Here is a 21,002-nt window from a genome sequence, read left to right as displayed (position 1 = left end):
GGCTATTTCAAAACCAGTTTGAAATTAATAATAGAACAAAAGACTTCCTCTATTTTCCAAAATGTGTTTGAAAATCTAGAAATGTACTTTCAAAGGGATGGTACCAATGATCAATTATTTAAGAAAATGGTTCCATGGCTAAGTATGTTTGGGAAATCCATTTCATTCCTATATGATTTCTCAGACCCTTTACAAGATCAATGTGCATTGTGAATATGCAAAGTTCTTTCAAACTAGCAGGCACATGTTCATCCATCTGTTTGATGAACAAATTAATTGGAAATATATTAAGAAGGCTAAATATCAGATAATAAACTTTTCCGGAAGGACTTTGAGTTTTGAGTTGTTGCAATATTAGTGACTCATGAAAGGTCATAAATTTGTTTCTTTCCAGCTTTTATTTGGTGGTAATCAATTCTAATATGTGGCCTTTGTTACACTTGCAGAAGTGTTAGTTTTCAGGATGTAATGTAATGGAAAGAAAAAAAGCATTCATTGTTTATATGAATATTCTTTATTGAGGATGAGAAATATTCTTAATTTACTCAAATCAGAGGTAGTCATGGCCCCTACCCAATTAACTTTACAGTCTTAGAAACTTGTGCATTTTAAGCTCTTAATAATAGCACAAAAGAAAATTGAGGAAACTTGTTAAGTCAGCTATGAAACCCCTATGAAAAGGCTTTGGAGTACACATCCTACGACATAAGGTGGTTTGTGAGCAATACAATATAGTATCTGCTTATTGGTCACAAGATGCAAAGTCCATAATGAAGTTAGATCCTTCCCCAATTTCTATTAGGGAGCTCTTTTGTTTTCAACAATCCTTTGTGAGGAAGTTATAAGGAATCTCATAAAATAACCATCACCTATATTGTCACTGTATAAAATAACCCAAATTTTTTCAATAAGCAGCTTACCCTAATGCAGTGAGACAGAATGCTATGCGCATGTGTGTGTATGTGTGTTCTCTAGGAAAAGATAGTCCAGAGTCAGATACTTTTACACTGAAAAAATAGACCTAATTTCTTGTATCATTTTGGGGGAACTGTTACAAATGTAAATTTGCTTCTGGGGGGAAAAAAGCCACAAGGTTGCTTTTTTAGAAAGACTTCAGAAATGTTGAGGAGAGGCTCTTAATACTTCTGTTTTATCCAACAGTTCACATCTGAATGTGATAAATTAAGCACCAAAATCAACACTGATACTTATTGCAGCAACTTAACATTTTTCCAAAATACTCCCTACCTCCCAGCACTTATTCATGCTACCATTTATCTTGAGTAGGTACATGAAAAAAAGCTGTTTCCTTAAATATTATTAAATCATCATTCTAGCTAGTCAGTGTTTCAGTTCTCAGGCCAATTCTGTTTGTATTTGAGGCAATTTGGTCTTTAATAATGTAGCACCAAGATCGAACCAAAGTGTGACTATCATATGCTGCTGCTACTGACAGTCATAGATCAGTCAAGCAGGAACCTTCGTTTTATAGGTAAAGAAACTGAATGTTAGATGGGTTTTAAACCAGTGCTCCTGCCTTATAATTATTCTTTCACATGCTATCTTTTCTCCCATTTGAAAGCTTTGCCATGTTGGTTTCTCTATAAAAGAAATACCTGAATTTATTGAGAACCTGGGGAGCATAACTACCAGATTAGAGAGTGGGGAACAGTAGGAAATGGCAGAAACTTGGGTAGCTGGTCTGACTATGGTTGGAATTCCATTATTGTTTCTTCTACTGGATACTTCATTTGATCAGTGGAGGGTATAATGGGTTCTTCTATACTTTCATTACAAACTGTCAAGCATGGTGTCATTGATGCATAATATCTATCCTAAATCTGCTAAATTAATTCAGGTATGATTTGGAGACTTACTTTGCTTGTCTGAATGATTTTAAGTTGATACTAATAACATTTCTGATTTTAAAAACATTTTTTAAATTTATTTTAAGGATCGTGAACCAATTCAGATTTTGGTTCCTGCCCCTTCAAAAACCGTTATCAAGGGTGCCTCCCCGGTGGCGCAGTGGTTGAGCGCTGGGTTGCGAGGCTGCCCGCTGCCTCTGCAGCTCCGGCTCAATCCCCGGCCACCGGGCGAGGGTCCCACATGGTGCACAGACCTCTCCTGCCGCCCGCTGCTCCCCTCAGCAGTGTACTTCGTCACTCTGCCTGCTCTGCTCTGCTCTGCGCTCTGACTCTGGTGAGTTCTCTCACCCTCCTGTGCTTCTGACTGTACCCAGTGCTTGTATGGATAAATAAATCTCAAAAAAACAAAACAAAACTGCTATCAAGGAAAAATGAGAACTTGGAATGCCTGATTGAAAAGTTGTTAAGGGCTTGATGGTAAACCAAATTGAGTTTTATATACTTTTATATGTAATATATCAAAATCATTTTTGGCAATATTAAGATACTTTCAGTATATAATAAATTACTTTTTATTTAAGTAAAAGTCAAAATATTGAGGTTACCAGATTTTATAAGATGAGGTTGAGAGACCACAAATTCTGCTTATATTAATGTGTGATTTTGTTTGTGTAGAATAAGCTTAGCATAGGGGTAGCTCCTAAATGCCCAAGTGTTTCCCATACATCTGTGGTTCTCATCATTCACTCCGTAACAAGTCCAGTATAGTTACATTTCCAGATCCTATAGAACTTTATAGAATAACAAAGGCAGTTCATTTTCCATATGCAATATACAACACTTAGAAATTTGCTTGCCAGAGTTGCTTTTATCCCGTTTGATGCTCCTCTGTCAATTTTTTTTTTTAAGATTTATTTATACAAGAACTGGGGTACAGGCCAGATGCACGGGAGGGTGAGAAGATTCACCAAAGACAGAGCTGGGAACAGAACAGGCAGACTGAATAAATATACTGCTGAGGGGAGCAGCGGGCGAGACAGGAGAGGTCTGCTTGCCATGTGAGTAGTTCCGAAGCTGGGGATCGAACCGGCACTGCAGAGGCTGCACACAGCTTCACAGCGCTGTGCTTAACCACCTGCGCCACCAGGGAGGCCCCCTCCGTCAATTCTTACATAAAATGTTTTTAGATAGGTTAAGTACAGGCTCTCATAATGGAGAACAGTTGCTTCAAATTGAGTACTAGTTGTAAATATTTTGTTTTCTGATTTTAAAAGGTAGCTTGTAGTGTGTTAACTGGTAACACACAATTTTATTATGAACCTTTGGGTAAATGCAAAATCCAGTAAAAGCACTGTATTTACATTTATTTTTTGATACACATATGAAAATATTCTGACAGTTTTACTAATGAGCTAGAGATTGCCAAAACAATACTATTTTCATAAAATGATTCAAAGCCTGTATGGGGTAGACTGGGAGTGGCAGGCTGCAGGAATTCTATTCATTCATTCCCTAGTATGTGCTAGGCTCTGAGAATACAGAAATGAAAAGTTTCAATAAGCCCTGGCTTCTAGGAACTCAGTCTGCCCCCCCTCCTCCCCCCAAAAAATCACAAATGGAAGTAGATCTTAAGACTGTTATAAATTCAAAAATAATTTGGGGAGCAGAGGAAAGGCCATTTAACCTCAGTTTGGGAGAGGGTGAAATGGATGGTCAGTAAAGGCCTCCTAGGAGTTGATACCTGAACTATTAAAGGAGTAGAAAGGCAATATAGTGGGTCAGAATGGCACACCAAGCACAGGGGACACAAACAGCATGTTATGTGAGTAGGAACCACAAGCACTTGATGTTTGATGTTGTTTTAGGCAGCCCTTAATCCCTTCACCAGTACTGTGTGTAGGATGGATTTGAAGAGGATAGGAGCAGGAGACTAGTAAGGTGGTTGTAGTGGTGCAGGTGAGCTATGGCGGCTGAAATGAGGCAGTCTATGCAGCCTTGGAAAGAGGGCAGAACCAATTTATAATACATAAATTGACTTTTCTGACCAGATATGTGGGATAAAGGAGGAAGAAGTACGAAGGATAACTTTCAGGTTTCAAGTAATTGAGACAGAACACAGGAGAAAGAGCAACTCAAGGGAGAAAAGTATGTTTGATTTTCAACATGAGTTTGAGGTATCTGGGCCACACCAGGTGAATATGCCCAGTTGGACATAAGTCTGCAGCTCAGGTAAGAGGATACAGTTACACATTTGGGAGTCATCAGCATAACAGACTTGCAGAAAGGCAAGGACTCAATTGACCTGGGGCTCTATAGACGCAACCTTGTCATCCCCTGAGGCTCATATTTTCTTGTGCCACTGAGATATGGTTGCCTTTTTTCCTCATATTTCCTTAGAAGATTTGTAAAACTCCCCAGTGTTCTCATTTTCCTCCTGCACTGAGAACTAACATTTGGCACTTTCTCTTCACACATAACCCTCATGGCAAGGCGATTAGTAAATGTTCATCTTCAATACTTGTATTCATCTGGCTCTCTGTATACAACATTAAGTCCTTTTTTCTTGTAGGAACATTTTGTTTCTGAAGTTTACTTTCTTACAAATTTCTAAGATTATTTCAAGATTAAATGTAAGTGGGTAGTACTTGATAGGTTGATGTCTTGCATTCATCATCAAGACCAAATCATTACTTTTGTATCACCACACACTAGTTGTTGCAGGATTTGGAAGCAACCAATTCTCTTCTGAAGAAAGGATGGTGGGCTTTATCGAGTCAAGGTCCCACGGAGAGCCTTAGCGTTGCAGTAGCCTGTCGTGAGTGATCCCTGATTCCAGGCGGTGATGAGAGCTGAGTTTCACATTTTGCTTTATTTGAGAAATATGTGAAAAAGAGTCACCAAAAATACTAACAGACTAGACTGTGTTACAGCCGAGTGACTTGGCAAATTATATAGAGGGATGGTAGGACACAAAGGATTTGATGGTGGAATGAAATCCAGTTGCCCTCTCAATGGAAGTAAAATATCCTTTTTAAGAGCACTGAAGTTCTGGGATTTTTCTGGAATAATCACCTTTGTTAGGAATGGATTGTGCCCAGGGACTGTAACCTAAAAGAAAATAAGAAACAATTATGTTTTTTTTTTTTCCTTTTTTTTATAGAGGCATGTTTTATTTATTTGTTTGTTCGTTTTTCGTTTATACATGCACTGGGTACAGTCAGAAGCGCAGGAGGGTGAGAGAATTCACCAGAGCCAGAGCGGGGAGCAGAGCAGGCAGAAGGACAGAAGTACACTGCTGAGGGGAGCAGCGGGCGGCAGGAGAGGTCTGCGCACCATGTGGGACCCTCCTCCGGAGGCTGGGGAGCAGCCGGGAATCGAACCGGCGCTGCAGAGGCTGCGGGCAGCTTCGCAACCCAGCGCTCAACCGCTGCGCCACCGGGGAGGCCCAGAAACAATTATGTTTTGTGGTGCTAACACTGAAAACATCGACACAGAACTAAAATGCAGCTTTTATGAAACATATATAACAATCTCCTGGGCTTCCATGGCTAGTAACAGCTTTAGTTCTGCTTGCTGAATGAGTTATCTGATGTCTGTTGATATGGACCATAGTTTTCAATGCTATTGCCAAGAATTACCAAGTGAAATAAAAACAGATTTGGAGATTTATCTAGAGATGTAAGTAAAGAGAAGGAAGCAGACTGATTTTGCCCCCATCATTTTCATGGAGAGCAAAGGTGAACAAGAGTAGACTCTTTCCCTTTGTCTCAAGTCTGTACTTAATATCCTCATTGGGTATCAAGATTTTATAAGTGGAATTTTTTTCTCAATTCATTTTTTTTAAAAAAGATTTATTTTTATTTATGCATATAAGAATTGGGATATAGGCCAGAGGTACGGGGAGGGGGGGTTGTGAGAGGATTCACCAGACAGAGTGGGGAGCAGAACAGTGGATTGACTGAAATACGCTGCTGAGGGGAGCAGCGGGCAAGATAGGAGAGGTCTGCTGTGCCATGTGGGTCAGCTCCTTGGCGGGGGATAGATCTCATGCCACAGTAGCTACTGATAGCTTGATAGTGCTGACTTTAACCCCTGTGCCACCAGGGAGGCCCTCAATTCATTTTCCCTGCAGCTGATCTTGGAGTACAAGTTTATTGATTCCTTAAAAAGCTTGGTTTTATCTGGCTTTATTCATAAAAGTCTGAATCTTCAGCCAGATTTGTTTCTCGGTGGAGAAAATGATCAGGAAAAATAGGACAAATGTTAAACTAACTATAGACCATGTCCACTGAGAAATACTTTTATTATGTATGGTAGAGAGGGAAACAAATGGAGAACAACATTATAGAATCACTAATTGCTATTAATTTTAGCCATTCATTTTAGTTTTCAAAGTCTTACCTTCTAATCTTGTTCTAGAACTAGTAGCTAAAGGCAACATGTACTATATTAGTCTAATGGAAAATGAACAATTTGTAATTTTATTGTATAAAGGTGTGGCTCATTTCTCAGACTGCATAAAAAATTTGGATTTAGGTATAAAAGAAAATCCTTTTTTTTTTTTTTTCACAGAATAGGAAAGTCTCAGTAAATAACAGGGTAACAAAGGGCATTTTTAGGCAAAGATTGCAGAGAGTTGAGGTCTTTCAAGCTCTAGTCATCTTCTCAGTAGGAAGAGAGAGTCTCAAGAAGAGTATTAGCAATTGGGCCTCCCCGGTGGCGCAGCGGTTGAGCGCTGGGTTGCGAAACTGCGCGCGGCCTCTGCGGCGCCGGTTCGATCCCCGGCTGCTCCCCGGCCACCAGAGGAGGGTCCCACATGGCGTGCAGACCTCTCCTGCCGCCCGCTGCTCCCCTCAGCAGTGTACTTCGGTCCTTCTGCCTGCTCTGCTCCCCGCTCTGGCTCTGGTGAATTCTCTCACCCTCCCGCACTTCTGACTGTACCCAGTGCATGTATAAACAAAACAAACAAACAAAACCAGCAAAACAAATAAATAAAGCATGCCTCTATAAAAAAGAAAAAAAAAAAAAAAAGAGTATTAGCAATTGATGAACCCCTCTACTGAGCACTATGGTGAAAAACTATACTTCACTGAAGCTCTGCTTCCCACAGTTTTGTAATCTGAAAGCCATCCTTTCATTACATCTAAAGATGAAATGAACTAGAAGTTAGTTTTGCTACAGCCATCTCTCCCAGGAGTAGAATGACTGCTACCATTGACATCAGAACCATTTAGCAAAGTAGAAGAATTGTTAGTATCTTAGAGAAATTCATAACAAGGAAGAGGAAGCACAATCTGACCAAAATCAAGTACACAGTAATTTAGTTTGTTCAACTAGTTTTGGCTCAAACTAGTCCATGCCTCTTCCAGCACTATGAAATGACTTAGAAACAAGCATCTGAATAGAGTGAAAAACTGGAATTTTACTTGCACCTATTGAAAAAACTCATTCTCATCTTCTAATGAAAGAACTGCAAAATAGATCTATCCTTTCCTTAATATAGCGGTAAAACTTACAGATCAAATTTCACTTATAATGAATTCTAAGGAATGTGTCCCCATTCACTTTTTGATAGCAGAAATAGTTCATGGAATGGATATTAAAATGGTATTCCATGAATCTGGGAAGCATTTTGGCTGTGCTGTTAATCTTCTAAAAAAAATCTTTATTCCTATTTTTATCATAAAAGGTTATCCCAAGATAAAGGATTTTATTTTAAAAGTCAGTGGCCAATTGGGAAGAAACATGATTTGTTCTGTCATTCCTACCTTTCTCAGCTCTTGCCAGTTGTACATTTGATGCTGTCCTTTGCTTCTGTTCTGACATACCTACTTTTGGACTTTTCCTGACTTACTTTAGATTTCTTCTGGGTGAGTAATTATTGTGAGTTCTATATTTTAATAATAGTAAATAGGACTGCATACTTACATTTATCTTATAGGACCCAGGCAACAGAAGGAGATAATACTCTCCAAATTTGTTGGTTCTATAAGGGCAGATATGTTGTTTGCCTTCGACTTCTACAATCACATTGGGTAACGGATTTTTATTCTGATCAAAAACTTGACCCTTTACACCTGCAAGACAAAAAGAGAAATAAATGTTGATGCCGTATTTCATGGCATATGAAAAAACATAATTATTTAAGAAAAATATGCTTGAAATTTGTTACCTTTTTTGAGTTTTGTAAGTGTTTGAGAAGGAAGATAAACTTTTAAATTGAGATATAATTGACATGCAACCACGAATCTGTTCCCTTTATCTATGAACTTGATTTTTAAAAATTTTATGTATAAGTGAGACTATATGTCTATGTCTTCTTTGACTTATTACATATAGTATAATATCCTCAAGGTTCATCCATGTTGTCATAAATGGCAGGATTTCATTCCCTTTTTTTGGCTGAATAATTCCAGCATGTATATATACCATGTTATCTTTAGTATAGAGGCTCCTCTGAAAATAAAAAACAGAACTACTGTATGATCCAGCAATTTCACTTCTGGATACTTATATAAAGAATATGAAAGCACTAATTTAAAAAGATGTGCACATCTATGTTCATTGCAGCACTGTTCTCAATAGCCAAGATATAGAAACAACCCATTGATGAGTTATTAAATGAAGATGTGATATATATACATGATGGGCAACATAGACATACACACACACAAACACACACAGATGCATATATACATCAGTGAAATCTTGTCATTTGCAACAACATGGATGAAACTTGAGGGCATTATGCTAAGTGAAACAAGTCAGAAGGAGGACAACTATCACGTGATTTTACTTGTCGAATATAAAGCAATAAAACAAAAACAAACCTTTAGTTCTGACAACAGAATAGTGGTTACCAGAGGAAAGAAGGGGGTGATAGGGGTAGAGAAGGTAGAGAGGGTAGATTAAGTGGCCATGGAAGGTAACTAGGTATTTGGTGGTGCGTGTGGCATATATAGTTGCAAGGTGTCAAGGAGTACAGCTGAAACTTACACAGCGTTGTATACCAATACTATGTAAGGAAAGACAAAAAGGTGTTTACTCCCATTACTCATAAATATATTCTTTGGCTTCCTACTGAGCACTGATAAGGAGAGAACTTTCTACCAAGTAACAATAACCACACGATATCAGTATTTTTGAAATAGGGTTTCATTAAGTTAGAAACAAATGCCTGTCTTAAACCACAAGGGGGCATGGTTGACATGCTAACAGACATATTTTTAACTGAGTTGTGTACATCTGATTATAGGAGCAAACAGCTAGATAAATGTGTTATTTTTTATAACACCTAGTATAAATGGACTTGTAAGCTCTCCAAAATAATATGAACAGTTTTGCTGCAATTTGTATGTTATTTAAACAGTTTATAAATCTCCTTCATTGGCAATATTATGTCCAATACTTCAGAGTCCACCTTAATTCAGCACTTGGCAAACAACCTTTACATCAAGATTGAAATTCCAAAAACAGTAGTGCAGTTACCTGGAGCATATTTCATGTTCAGTTGCATTCCCATGTTGACGCTGATGAAGGAAGAATTTTAGAAAATAGGCAGAGTAACACACTAAAGGATCAAAATAGATAGAAATACAATAGAAAGACTAATTAATATGTGCCTCATGAGGAAAGTCTAGTGGAGAAACACCAGAATGCTAAGCAAGAAAGACCCAAAACAAAGTTTGAAGACATAATGGGAAAGGAGAAAGACTAATAATTTAATAAGCATTATTAAGATGCTGGTGGAAAAGATCTTTTTGTAACCTATATCATAAATGACTCCTCCCAGTTTACCAATAACTTCTATGAACTTGTATTCAGGGAATGTGGGGCTCGGGTTGGAGATGCAGGCATGAAAGGGAGAAGGGACATCCATTTTAGGGATGTGTGGCCAAGTGAAATTTGTAGTTAGCTTTTTACTCTTACCCTGTGCTTTGTACTTGGCCCTAATATTCTGCTTCTGACTTTTCTCTCTCTCTTTTATTTAGCAAGTGGGAAGGTCTGATGTGAAACATGCTGAAAATTCTAAGAATTATGCAACTATGCAGCAAGCCCAGGATGGAAACCTCCGCAACACAAACATCTTCCACTTTGACTTGATATGGTAACGTAACTATCGTGTCAGATCCTGATCTGATTCTTCCTCCAAGTTGTTCTGAATGAAGAAAGGTAACTTTAACTCTGGCAATGCACACAGCCTGCACACCCTGCCCGGGGAGACACAGTCTGGTTAAATAAACCTGAACTGTGAAGAGTCCATCCACATCACCAGCAGTGTGTTCCTCCCCTGTGCAATGGTTTTCACAGTGTGGTGGCTGTCCCAGCACCATCAGCATCACCTGGGATGATGTTAACATTCTGGAGCCACTAAATGAGAAACTCTGGGAGTGGGGCCTAGTAGCTATGTTTTGACAAACCATCCCAGTGAGTCTGCTGCACACAAATTGAGAACTACCCTCTTTCCCATTTATTCTGTCCACTGTGATCCAGGCCAGACAACAGTCAAATAACAGGCTGGGACAACACCCAGTGCCAAATGATCTGGCATAATCGAGGGTCAGAGGGGTTGAAGCTAACGGTGCTAGGTCACCATCCCAGTTCTAGGGAAAAGTGCAGATGAATGTCCACTATTTTCCGGGTCTGTGATACTGTGTGGCAAGTGACAAGCAATGTTGATGTTTTTCTAAGTAAGTGACCATATAACAAAACAAGAACTCATTTTTTCTGCTCTTTCTGCCAGATTTCCAGGTAATTCAACATGTATGAATGAAAGTACTCCAGATTTTACACCCCTATATAAAAGTCACATGCACCATGCTTTCTCTTATATGAATTGGTGGGCACTGCCTTTCTCACACGCTATAGATATTTATGCAGAGAGAATTTTTTACCATTAGTTCTGGTTCTAAAAATGAGGCAGCGCCTAGAAAAAACAGGGGCATGCATTTTCTCAACCCAAAAGTTTACGAGATGCTGTATTTTGTTAACAAAGAATTACTAAGGAAAGCTTACAAACCTAGGTGCACCTGTTTCATATATTCAATTAATGAGGCTCTGTTATCATTCCAGAAAGATGTAAGCTTCTCTGCACGAGGGTATTTACAGCACGACAACTCCAATGTGATTTCAAAACATTGAGCCCAGATGTAGTTGTAATCTTGCATTCCACCTAAACACAAGCATATTTCATATTTTTAAGGTCTAAAATTGGAGTGGAGACAAGTATGGACAAGTGAATAAGACAGTTGCAAGGAAAGTACAGGTAAACAGGAAAAGATGAATTTGACATACTAGCATGGAAAACCATTCTATTACCAAGGCATGACAGGTAATCCTAAATATTCCCATATGGGTAATGGAGCAGACCCAAGTGAAGTGTGACTGCACCAAAGTTAAAGGAAGTGTCCTTTTTCTGTGTGTGTGTATCTAATATTACAAAAAGGATTCTTCAGATTACTGAATTACATTTTAAACAGATTTAGAAATATTTTAACAGAAATATTACTCTAAGTCATTCATTAAAAATTATGTAATACTAACTATATTCTAATTTCGGAGACTATTAATGGGCAACATTTACTGAGTGTTCATTATTGCTAGGGACTGGCTGAAGAACTTTGTATCAACTCATTAAATCCTCACAGCAATTATTACCTGCATTTTACAGGGAGGGATTGATCACAGATGGTAAGCAACTTGCCCAGGGATTCCAATGGGTGAATGGCAGAGACCCAAGACAGGCTCTTACCCATCTCACCAAGCTGCTTCTGGGGCTGAAAGAGAGGGGCATGGAGCTAACTCTTCGAGGGCAAAGACCCCCCTGTTGCTTCTGGGGCTGCTCGCTTTCTAGTGCTTATCTCTGGAGACCCTATTTTCAAAGGGTTATAAACAAAACTTTTTATATTTTAAAATCTCTAAATTGGTATGTCTTAAATTGGATGGCTGAAAAAACATCACATCATCAGTTTGGAAATTTTTTACTTTTTTTTTTTTTTAAAGATTTATTTATTTATACAAGAGCAGGGGTACAGGCCAGAGACGCAGGAGAGTGAGAGGATTCACCAGAGACAGAGTGGGAAGGAGAACAGGTAGACCTACTGAAATACACTGCTGAGGGGAGCAGTGGGCGAGACTGGAGAGGTCTGCTGCGCCATGTGGGTAGCTCCCTGGCAGGCTGGGAATGGAACCCGTGCTGCAGAGGCTGTGGACAGCTTCACAGCGCTGTGCTCAACCCCCTGAGCCACCGGGGAGGCCCAACTTTCTACTTTTTTCTTGGTGGTACATTGTTTTACAATCAGTGACATCTTGGATTTGATAAAATACAGTAACTTTGAAGGAAGTAGTTATACTTGATATCTGGCAAGAAGATGTGTATTATGTATTCTCAGTTCCTTTAGGGTACCTGGGGACTACTGAAATAGAAAAAAACTCAAGAAAATTATCAAAATATTAAATGAGGACCTCCCTGGTGGCACAGCGGGTTGAGTGCAGTGCTGTGAAGCTGTCCGCAGGCTCTGCAGTGCGGGTTCAATTCCCGGCTGGCCAGGGAGATTCCCACATGGTGCTCAGGACCTCTGCTGTGGTGCCAGCTGCTCCCCTCAGCAGAGCTTTCGGTCCGTCTGCCTGTTCTCCTCCTCATTCTGTCTCTGGTGGATCCTCTCACCCTCCTGCGCCACGAGCCTGTACCCCAGCTATTGTAGAAAATAAATCTTTAAAAATAAATAAATCTTAAAAAAAAATAAATCTTTAAAAAAATATTATATGAAAATATTATTTGAATATCTTGTAGGTCCAGATTCTAGCCAGAAAGAACTTTCTATTTCTTTTATCTGTTTTTATATTTCTCTTTGATCTCTTTTCCACCAAGAAATAGAAAGGGAAAAAAAAAGTGGAGAGAAAAACAAAACAAAAGCCCTTGTCTGGAAGACTGTGTCTCACGTCGAATGAACTTAAATAGCAAAACAGATGTGTAAAGCATGCAGGATTGAAAATACCAAGTGTGGAGAGCATGTAGCTCTGGACAAGGTAAGTTAGGCCTCTGAGCTTAAGCAGAATGCTTTGTTCTAAGCTCAAAGGAATTGGCTCTGCCTGCTGTTTTTCTCAGAAGGATACACAGCTTACACGCAGGTACACCTGGCAACAATTAATTCCCTGCAGCAAAATTAGGTTCCTACCCATACATCTGAATTTGTCCTGGCAGTTTTGGGCAGTACACATAAAAGACAGCTCTGCCACTGAGCAGAGGGGACACTGTCCTCATTATGAAAAATGACAAAGGAACTATTCCAAAAGCCCGAGGTTGGGGTGGAGAGGCCGTCTCTTGGACAACAGAAATTTGGGATGTAGTAGTGTCTGCTTGGCCCTGCTGTGGTCAGTCGTGGTCTCTGCTTATTTACATTACCCAGAAAGCTGGCAGAGTGCTGCCGGGACACGAAAGTACTAGAAATGAAAGTACCAGCTTGTGCAAGACTAACTTGTAGCCTGTGCATCCAAAGTGACAAGTGGGGAACTGGTTGTGTGTAGAAATGCAGACTGCAGCTTGCTCTTGGATGGGTCAGGCCATAACCAGTCTCCATGGGGGAACTTCTCATGGAAGCAATGGAAACCCAGTTCCAGCCCATCTGCCCTCTCACCTTCCATCCTAGGTCCCTTCTCTCTCTCAGTTCCCGGACTAGCACAAGCTCTCTGACAAACTCTTCTGTTTATTCCTTCTGTTAAGAACATTCCCCTTCCTATGTCCTCAACCTTTTTCTTCACCTGGCCATCCTCTGCCAAGGGTGGAAAATGGGAGCCCCCTCCTACATCCAGCTGGAAGAGCTCTTTTGTTTAGGCTGCAAAGTGACTTCAAAATCACAATATTTTGTGTACAAATTCAGCTTGTTTTACAAACCGGAAGAGCTGGCATTATTGGAGCCTCATGGCAAGATGGCAATTAATTGGAAGTAGCAGCTGTCCCCCATTAGGTGACACATAAGCAATAAATTTCTCCAAGGTCTTCACTACTCAATGTTGTTACTTTGGCTTTATACCCATGTGGTACACAGCACCTTCTCTAAATCTCTACTTGTATCCTAATTATACTGTCACCACGATTATTCATTTGTATATTACTCTTCCCTAAGATCTTTCCCGACAGTTCCTGGCTTGTCGTAAGTAAATGCTGAATAAGCCTCAGAATGAATAAAGGAACAGGCAGTAATGAACAATTCTGGGTATCCCTCAAACACCAGTTACCCCTGCTGCTCTGTGATGTTAGGTGACAGAGACATAACTGAAGGGGCTGCACTATGCCTCACAAACTTTCATCAAGTGCTGGAGTCAACAAAAACCAGCTGGTACCTCTGGGTGGAGACAATAAGAAAGGTAGAAAGGAAGAGAAACTCACCCTTAAGTGGATACCAAGAGTACCCATTTATAATTCCATTTCGAGAGTTCATTTTATTTTTACACTCATCTCCTTTCTTCATGACAGGATTTCTTGAAGCATAAGTATGTGCAAGATATTGAAAAACATCATCATCAGGGGTTAAACTCCGCAAGTGTAAGGTCCCAGTTGCTGTACATGAAAGACAAACCGGGACCTTTCAGTTGACTTCAGAGTAAGAGGGAATATGCACCAGCAAATAAGCAAGGACATCATCTCATCACACACCAAGGCTCTAATTTCCCCAGAGAGAAATCCTCTACCCTCTTCCACCAATGCACCCTCTCCTCTTCTTCCTAGTTTTTAATGAACACACAAAGTGATGGACAAAAGGTAGATTATATTCAAACTCCTCCAAAGCCAGCTTAAAAATTAAATATTCTCTTACTTAATCTTGCCGATTTCTGGAGGCCAGTCAACTGTCCTTAGGTCCTACAGACTAGGTTAAGTGAAGCCTCTGTAATGTTTTAAGTCTTTAGTTTATACTGCATCCCACAGAATTTGAAAAGGAGTTCTAAGCTATTACGCATCTGATCAGCAAAGTCAGATTTTTTCTAACTTTAGCTGTTTCCCCTTGTGTGATAATCCACATCCTGACTATACTATTCACTGAAGAACATCCAGAAATCCTGTTGTCGCTCTGCCACACTGCCCTTCTACTGTTTATAAATTGCAGGAAGGTTGGCTTTGGGCTGGGAAAAGGAGGCGCTCTCTATCCCGACCAGAGCAGTTAAGTGGGGTGGAGGGAGGGGAGGAGTTTGAGGAGTTTCACCATTTAGAGGCAGAGTTTGCAGCTCGTTCTGGAGCCGGCCTGTGTGCGCTTACCTGGAACACCATTATCAAACGGGTAACTGGCTACCAGGGCACCGCCGTGGAGGTTCGCAGAGAGGACGAATGTCTCTGTTTTCAGCCACTCCATGACTGCCCTGGTTTCAGGCTGAGTTGATACATTATTAAATTCAAAAGCATCGGGGAAGTTTCTATTCAAGTCATAGTCGTTACTATTTTCCCTTTAAAAGAAAGAAGTTTGAGGGTTTACGGATGGTATGTGTCTGGACTCAGGTGTTTTCCCAAATATGAAAACGAAGTTGGTGGGTGGCCACTCAGGGGCTCCAATGAGCCACACTTGGGCACTCACACCTCTGGGGGGACTTGCTCTGCCCATGGGCCAGTAACTATTTGATGTAAACAGGGGTTTGATAAATGTTTGCATTTCAGAGCTTTTAATCAGGGAACTCTGAGACTCCCAATACTAGCCAGCTGGAGATGCCACATGAAGAAACAGAACCCGGGTGACTCCGGATATGTGGTCCCAGGTTAGCTGTCTCAGCCGACCCCAGCGGAGGCCCCAGACATCATGGCATCAAGATTAGCCATCCCCGCCCTGCCCCAATTCCTAACTTACAGAACTGAGAGTAAATTCGGGGGTTACATACTGATTTTTGGTTACATAGTGATTGATAAGAGAAACAACAGGGATGTGCTACTTTATACAAATGAATTTCTGGAAAGTGGACTGGTCATGTTTAAAATAAAGTTGAAAGGAACCAAATGGTGAGATTTTATTTTTGATGAAAGTAAGCAAATTTTAAACTGCACAAATATATATTACATTTGAGAAATTCCAAACTTCCTGAGGCAGATTGGAACAAAATAAACTGTTGAAATCAGAAAAACTGTAATACTCACTCTATTTCTTGTTAGGTCTGGTTTGTTCTGGCCTAATGAAAGAACGAGTATTTACCGAGGGCATATGCGTGGCCTCAGGGACTCAGCAACGGTAAACATAACACACAGGATTCCTACCCTCAGGTAGCCAAGCATTCAGTGGGGAGAGAGGCATTTATTATGCAAGCAATTAGACTTTAAAAATTGTGTTATAAAGTTAAAAAGCCAGGTAATGAGAGAATGTAACTGGGGACCTCATCTGTGAAAGGTCAGGGAAAGTCTGTTTAAGCAGTGTGTAGGGTAAGGAAAAATGTCGGGCTTTTCTGCTCTCCTGCCATCAGGATAGATGATGGATCCTTGTGGTCCTGAATGCATGCCTGATGGCGGGCACCTGGAGTAGGGTGTGGGCATAGGTAGATGGGATTCACCTGGGCTGAGACTGGGCTTTTAAGGGCGGCGTCACGGGGATACCAGCAGAAGCCAAGAAGCTGAGAACGAACAGAAGCCGAGAGAGAAGCAGAGAAGGCCGGAGAGCCCAGATAGAGTGAAGACTTGCTGGGGGCTGGGAGGCCTGCCAGCCTCCCGGCCCCCCAGCACCCCTGCCTGCCATATGCCTGGTGAACCCCAATAAAAGACCTGCAAAAGCCACTAAGGACTCTGACTCCTCCTTTACCCGGTCTGCATGGGATCAGAAAACCTGCACTGTGGTCCATTCCTGCCTCTACAAGTGGAAGGAGTGAGGAGTGGAAAATGTAGGTGCACAGCGTCAGAGATGAGAAGGAACTTGGAAGTTCAGAAGAAGATGGTGGTTGCAGGGGGAGAAATGGGGTGGGCATGAAACTGGAGATACCTTCCACCCCAACCCATGGCTCCAGCACTGGGCCCCATGAGCGGATTGCAAGCAGTGTAAGGGCAGCTGGTGGTGGCATTTTACCCAGCGGGGCTCAGGTGGGGCTCAGGTTGCAGGCAGAGGCCAGCAAGGAAGGTGAATGGGTGGCTCCCCTGCCAGCTGCCCCAGGGCATGCAGGCCCTGGCTCGGGGCTGTAGGTAGGAGCACGGGACCCCACTGGGCCAGGTCCAGCAGTGTGGCTCCCTCCAGCTGCAGGCAGTAGAGAGGCCTGCGGATTTGGTGCCTGGATCCTAGAAAGGGCTGTAGATCAGGTGGAGCTATGAGCTGGTTGTTGTTAGGTCCTATCGGCCATCCCCAAAACAGTCCAATCAGACTTGCGGGTGGGGTGGGGGGAACCCTGAAAGAGGATATATGGCGGGCATGAGCCAGTTTGAGACTGGATGCCAAAGAAGAAAGAAGCATGCAGAAGCCAACCTCAAAATATGCCAAAAAGCTTTATGGGAAAGCCAAATTGCTTTGCAGAGGCCAGAAGCCCCCTCCCTCTGGTCTGCTGCTGACACCAGCTGAGAGAAGCCCCAGAGGCCCCAGGCCTGGTGTCTCAAAGAGCTGTTCCGTCTTGGTGTGGGCCAAAGACTCACAAAGAGCTCTACCGCTGGTCTGTTTCAGGCATAGGAGTAAAGCAGCTTCACGCAGGATTTTACTTTTCCTCCTCAAAGCAATGGGCAGCCCTGAAGAGTTTTCAGCACAGCAATGACAGGACACAGCCTAAAAGCTGGTTCACTGACAGGTCTGATGGGGGGATGTTGTGTTGCTTTGTTTTATTTTTAAATAAAAGTAGGCTGGTGCATCCTTACCTTCCATTACTATAATAACAGTCAGGCTTTTTGACAGCTTCGAATCCATCTGGGTTCATTGAAGGCATGATATGTATCCGGGTACTATTGATTAGTTTTGTGATTTCGGGGTCTTTTCCATCACTAGTTACGAGATACTCAATTAAATGAAGCAGCAGTTCTCGGCCTACAGTCTGTGTGTGATAAAGAAAAAAGGGGATATTATTTACTTAATCAGAGGAAAATAGCCATATTTCCTAGCCAGGAGCTCTACACTTGATATCGAAGGCTAAACCCAGCTGTGAGATCCCTGTTTCTCAAGTGTTCTGATACCCTGGGCAAGTGATAATCACTAGCTGTGCTAAAAATTATTTGTCAGTTATTTTATTTTATTTATTTTTTTAAAAATAGCAATGAGATATATCTCACACTTGTGAGAATAGTGAGAATATTTTATTTATTTATACAAGCACTGGGTACAGTCAGAAGCGCGGGAGGGTGAGAGAATTCACCAGAGCCAGAGCGGGGAGCAGAGCAGGCAGAATGACGAAGTACACTTCTGAGGGGAGCAGCGGGCGGCAGGAGAGGTCTGTGCTCCATGTGGGACCCTTGCCGGCGGCCGGGGATCGAACCTGCACTGCAGAGGCTGTGGGCAGCTTCGCAGCCCAGTGCTCAACCACTGCGCCACCAGGGGAGGCCCGTAATTTCTTTTTCTTTCTTTTTTTTTTTAAAAGATTTATTTATTTTTACAAGCACTGGGTACAGTCAGAAGCGCGGGAGGATGAGAGAATTCGCCAGAGCGAGAGCGGAGAGCAGAGCAGGCAGAATGACGAAGTACACTGCTGAGGGGAGCAGCGGGCGGCAAGAGAGGTCTGCGAGCCATGTGGGTCCCTCACCTGGCTGCCGGGGATCGAACCGGCGCTGCAGAGGCTGCGGGCAGCTTTGCAACCCAGCACTCAACTGCTGCGCCACAGGGGAATTATATTCCCCGTAATTTCTTATTTTGAGAAAATATCAAGTTCACTAATTTTAGTTTCATTGAAGTTTCACTTCAATTTACATTTCAGTTCAAATTTTCTTGAGTTTATTATGTTTAACTCAAGTAAAGTTGAATTTTGTATTTATTTAAAAATACTATACATGACACATTTAAATTTTATATCCTACTTCTTTTCATTTGCTTACTACAGAAATACATCGATGTCTAGAACAATGTTTGGCAAATATAATGGTGGTTATTTCTGAGTGACAGTATTCTAGATGATTTTTATTTCTACTTATTTCTCCAGTGTCACTTCTTAAAGAAAAACTGTTATTTACACACACACACACACACACAAACACAACAATAAAATCCTGAGTGTTTCCAGGAAACAAATGTGTAACCAAGGTATTTTCTATTTGTCTCTATATTCCCAAAGAAATCAGTAATTTCTCAATTGCAGAGGAAAAATAAAAATCTTGGCTGTATAATAAAAGAACCAATTAAGAGTCAGACAATTTAAAAAATGCTGAGGTAAAGAGATGAAATTTCAGAGGGAGTTAAAGTCCCATTTTTTGTTGTTGAGCCATATTTTACTGCCCTGGTAAAAGCAGATTCATGCCAAATATTATTCAAATTAATTCTTTTCAACCTTAATATGTTGCAAACACTCATTCATGTTTTATGTATAAACCTCTCTTCATTTAACATAAAGTCTTTGAATATGAAACCTTAGATAGTTCAAATTTTGAAAAAGAATGTGGTCAAAACTGTCTCCATTAACTTCACCAGTCTCTCATTTAGAACACACTCTCTCTCTAAGCATGTAGACTTAATCAAGGAATCCCTAACTCAGAGACTGATAGTCTGGAGGAGCTCACCATTCTCTGGAGTCACTGATAATTCACCCAGTAGTTAAACTGGCAATAACCCAGGAAGCAGAAAATAAATTTTGGTTCACTTCAGTCAAGTTAGAGGGCCTCCCTCGTGGCACAAAGGGGTAAGTCTCAACACTGAAGCTATCTGTTCAGATAGCTCACGAGTTCGAGCCCCAGCTAGGGAGATACCCGGGCGTAGAAGACCTCTCCTGACTCGCCCACTGCTCCCCTCGGCCTTGTATTTCAGTCTGCCTGTTCTGATCCCCACTCTGTCCTGGCGAATCCTCTCACCCTGCTGCACCTCTGGCCTATACCCCAGTTCTCGGATGCATGAATAAATAAACCTTTAAAAAAGAATTTACTAACTAGATAAAAATGATTATTCTTGTTTTTCAGAGAATTTTTATAAACAATTGAATATTTTTGAGGAAACAACTACAACTTAGGCAATGTGTTGAGAGTGAGAGATAGCAAGAAAATTACCCAAAGTCACATTGCCTAACTGAGGACATCTTGCTATCATCTGAGATAATGGTAGAAAAAAGCTTGGGAAGTTGCATTTGGAAGGACAAGCTTTATTGTTTCATTTGAGTAAGTGTAGAACTTCTATTGCGAGGTGACAACACAGTCAGCCTTTATCAGGGCAGGGCAGGCATGATTTCAGATATGTCCTGCTACTTATGTTAACTATTAAAATACCCTCTAGATAAAGGCATTTAGACACACAACTACATCTCACAAACTCTTTCATACCTGGCAGGCTTGTGAAAATGATGTAACCTTTATTTTTAGGTTGAAAATTATGGACACTGTTGTCCAGGAAAGGTTTTTCCTTTCAACCTATATACCTCTGGAATACAATCAACTATAAATGTGAACATTTATAAAATGTGAAAATCTGAGGGCTACATGGATATTTCAAAAGTCCAGGCCAAATAAACCATCACAGTAAAAAGAGAAATCACTGTTGTTTACAAACAGAAACTTTAAAACATCTCTAGTGGGTAATCAGGACTCAGAATTGGCAATTCAGTTAAGCTGAACAGACACATATGGGATACCTACACTTACACCTCTTCAGACCATGGACCCTGGGAGGCCCAGGCACCTTGTGAGCCCATCCTCCAACCTGTACTTTACCTGTCACTGGATTAGTTTAGGCCTACAGCTGTCAACCTTAAGCATAGAGCAATCCTCACTTCAGTATTTCCATTGGAGAGGAATTAGAGCTGTATTAACAATCTAGAGATTGCCCAGTACAAAATTTTTTTCCCTATAAAATTTTAAGCAGGGCTTCCCTGGTGGCACAGGCTGGTTGGGCACAGCGCTGTGAAGCTGTCTGCAGCCTCTGCAGCGCAGGTTCCATCCCGTCAGGTCGGGAAGCTACCCACATGGTGCAGCAGACCTCTCCTGTCTCACCCACTGCTCCCCTCAGCAGTGTATTTGGCTCAGTCTGCCTGTTCCCCACTCTCCTCTCTGGTGAATCTGCTCACCCT

General features: G+C 41.2%; 1 protein-coding gene across 3 annotated transcripts in view; it reads right to left on the bottom strand.

Annotated features, from left to right (window-relative positions):
• Positions 1-4,736: 4,736 nt before the first annotated feature.
• The window catches only part of CPM (carboxypeptidase M), a gene marked incomplete at both ends in the record, with an annotated part of 55,465 nt that continues 39,199 nt past the window's right edge, over positions 4,737-21,002 (bottom strand). Inside the window, 6 exons of one of the 3 annotated variants that reach the window (XM_084255019.1) lie at positions 4,737-4,976; positions 7,797-7,945; positions 10,888-11,040; positions 14,257-14,427; positions 15,121-15,305; positions 17,668-17,840. In XM_084255019.1, coding sequence (XP_084111145.1) covers positions 4,737-4,976; positions 7,797-7,945; positions 10,888-11,040; positions 14,257-14,427; positions 15,121-15,305; positions 17,668-17,840 — 1,071 coding nt within the window. Of the gene's footprint in view, positions 4,977-7,796; positions 7,946-10,887; positions 11,041-14,256; positions 14,428-15,120; positions 15,306-17,667; positions 17,841-21,002 lie in introns of those variants that run through there. The other 2 variants (XM_084255020.1, XM_084255021.1) reach the window with 2 other exon arrangements.

This window comes from Talpa europaea (genome assembly GCF_964194135.1).
Source record: "Talpa europaea genome assembly, chromosome: 15".
Lineage (NCBI taxonomy): Eukaryota > Metazoa > Chordata > Mammalia > Eulipotyphla > Talpidae > Talpa > Talpa europaea.
Note: the sequence above shows the minus strand (reverse complement) of the source record. Positions and strands in the feature narration are given on the sequence as shown.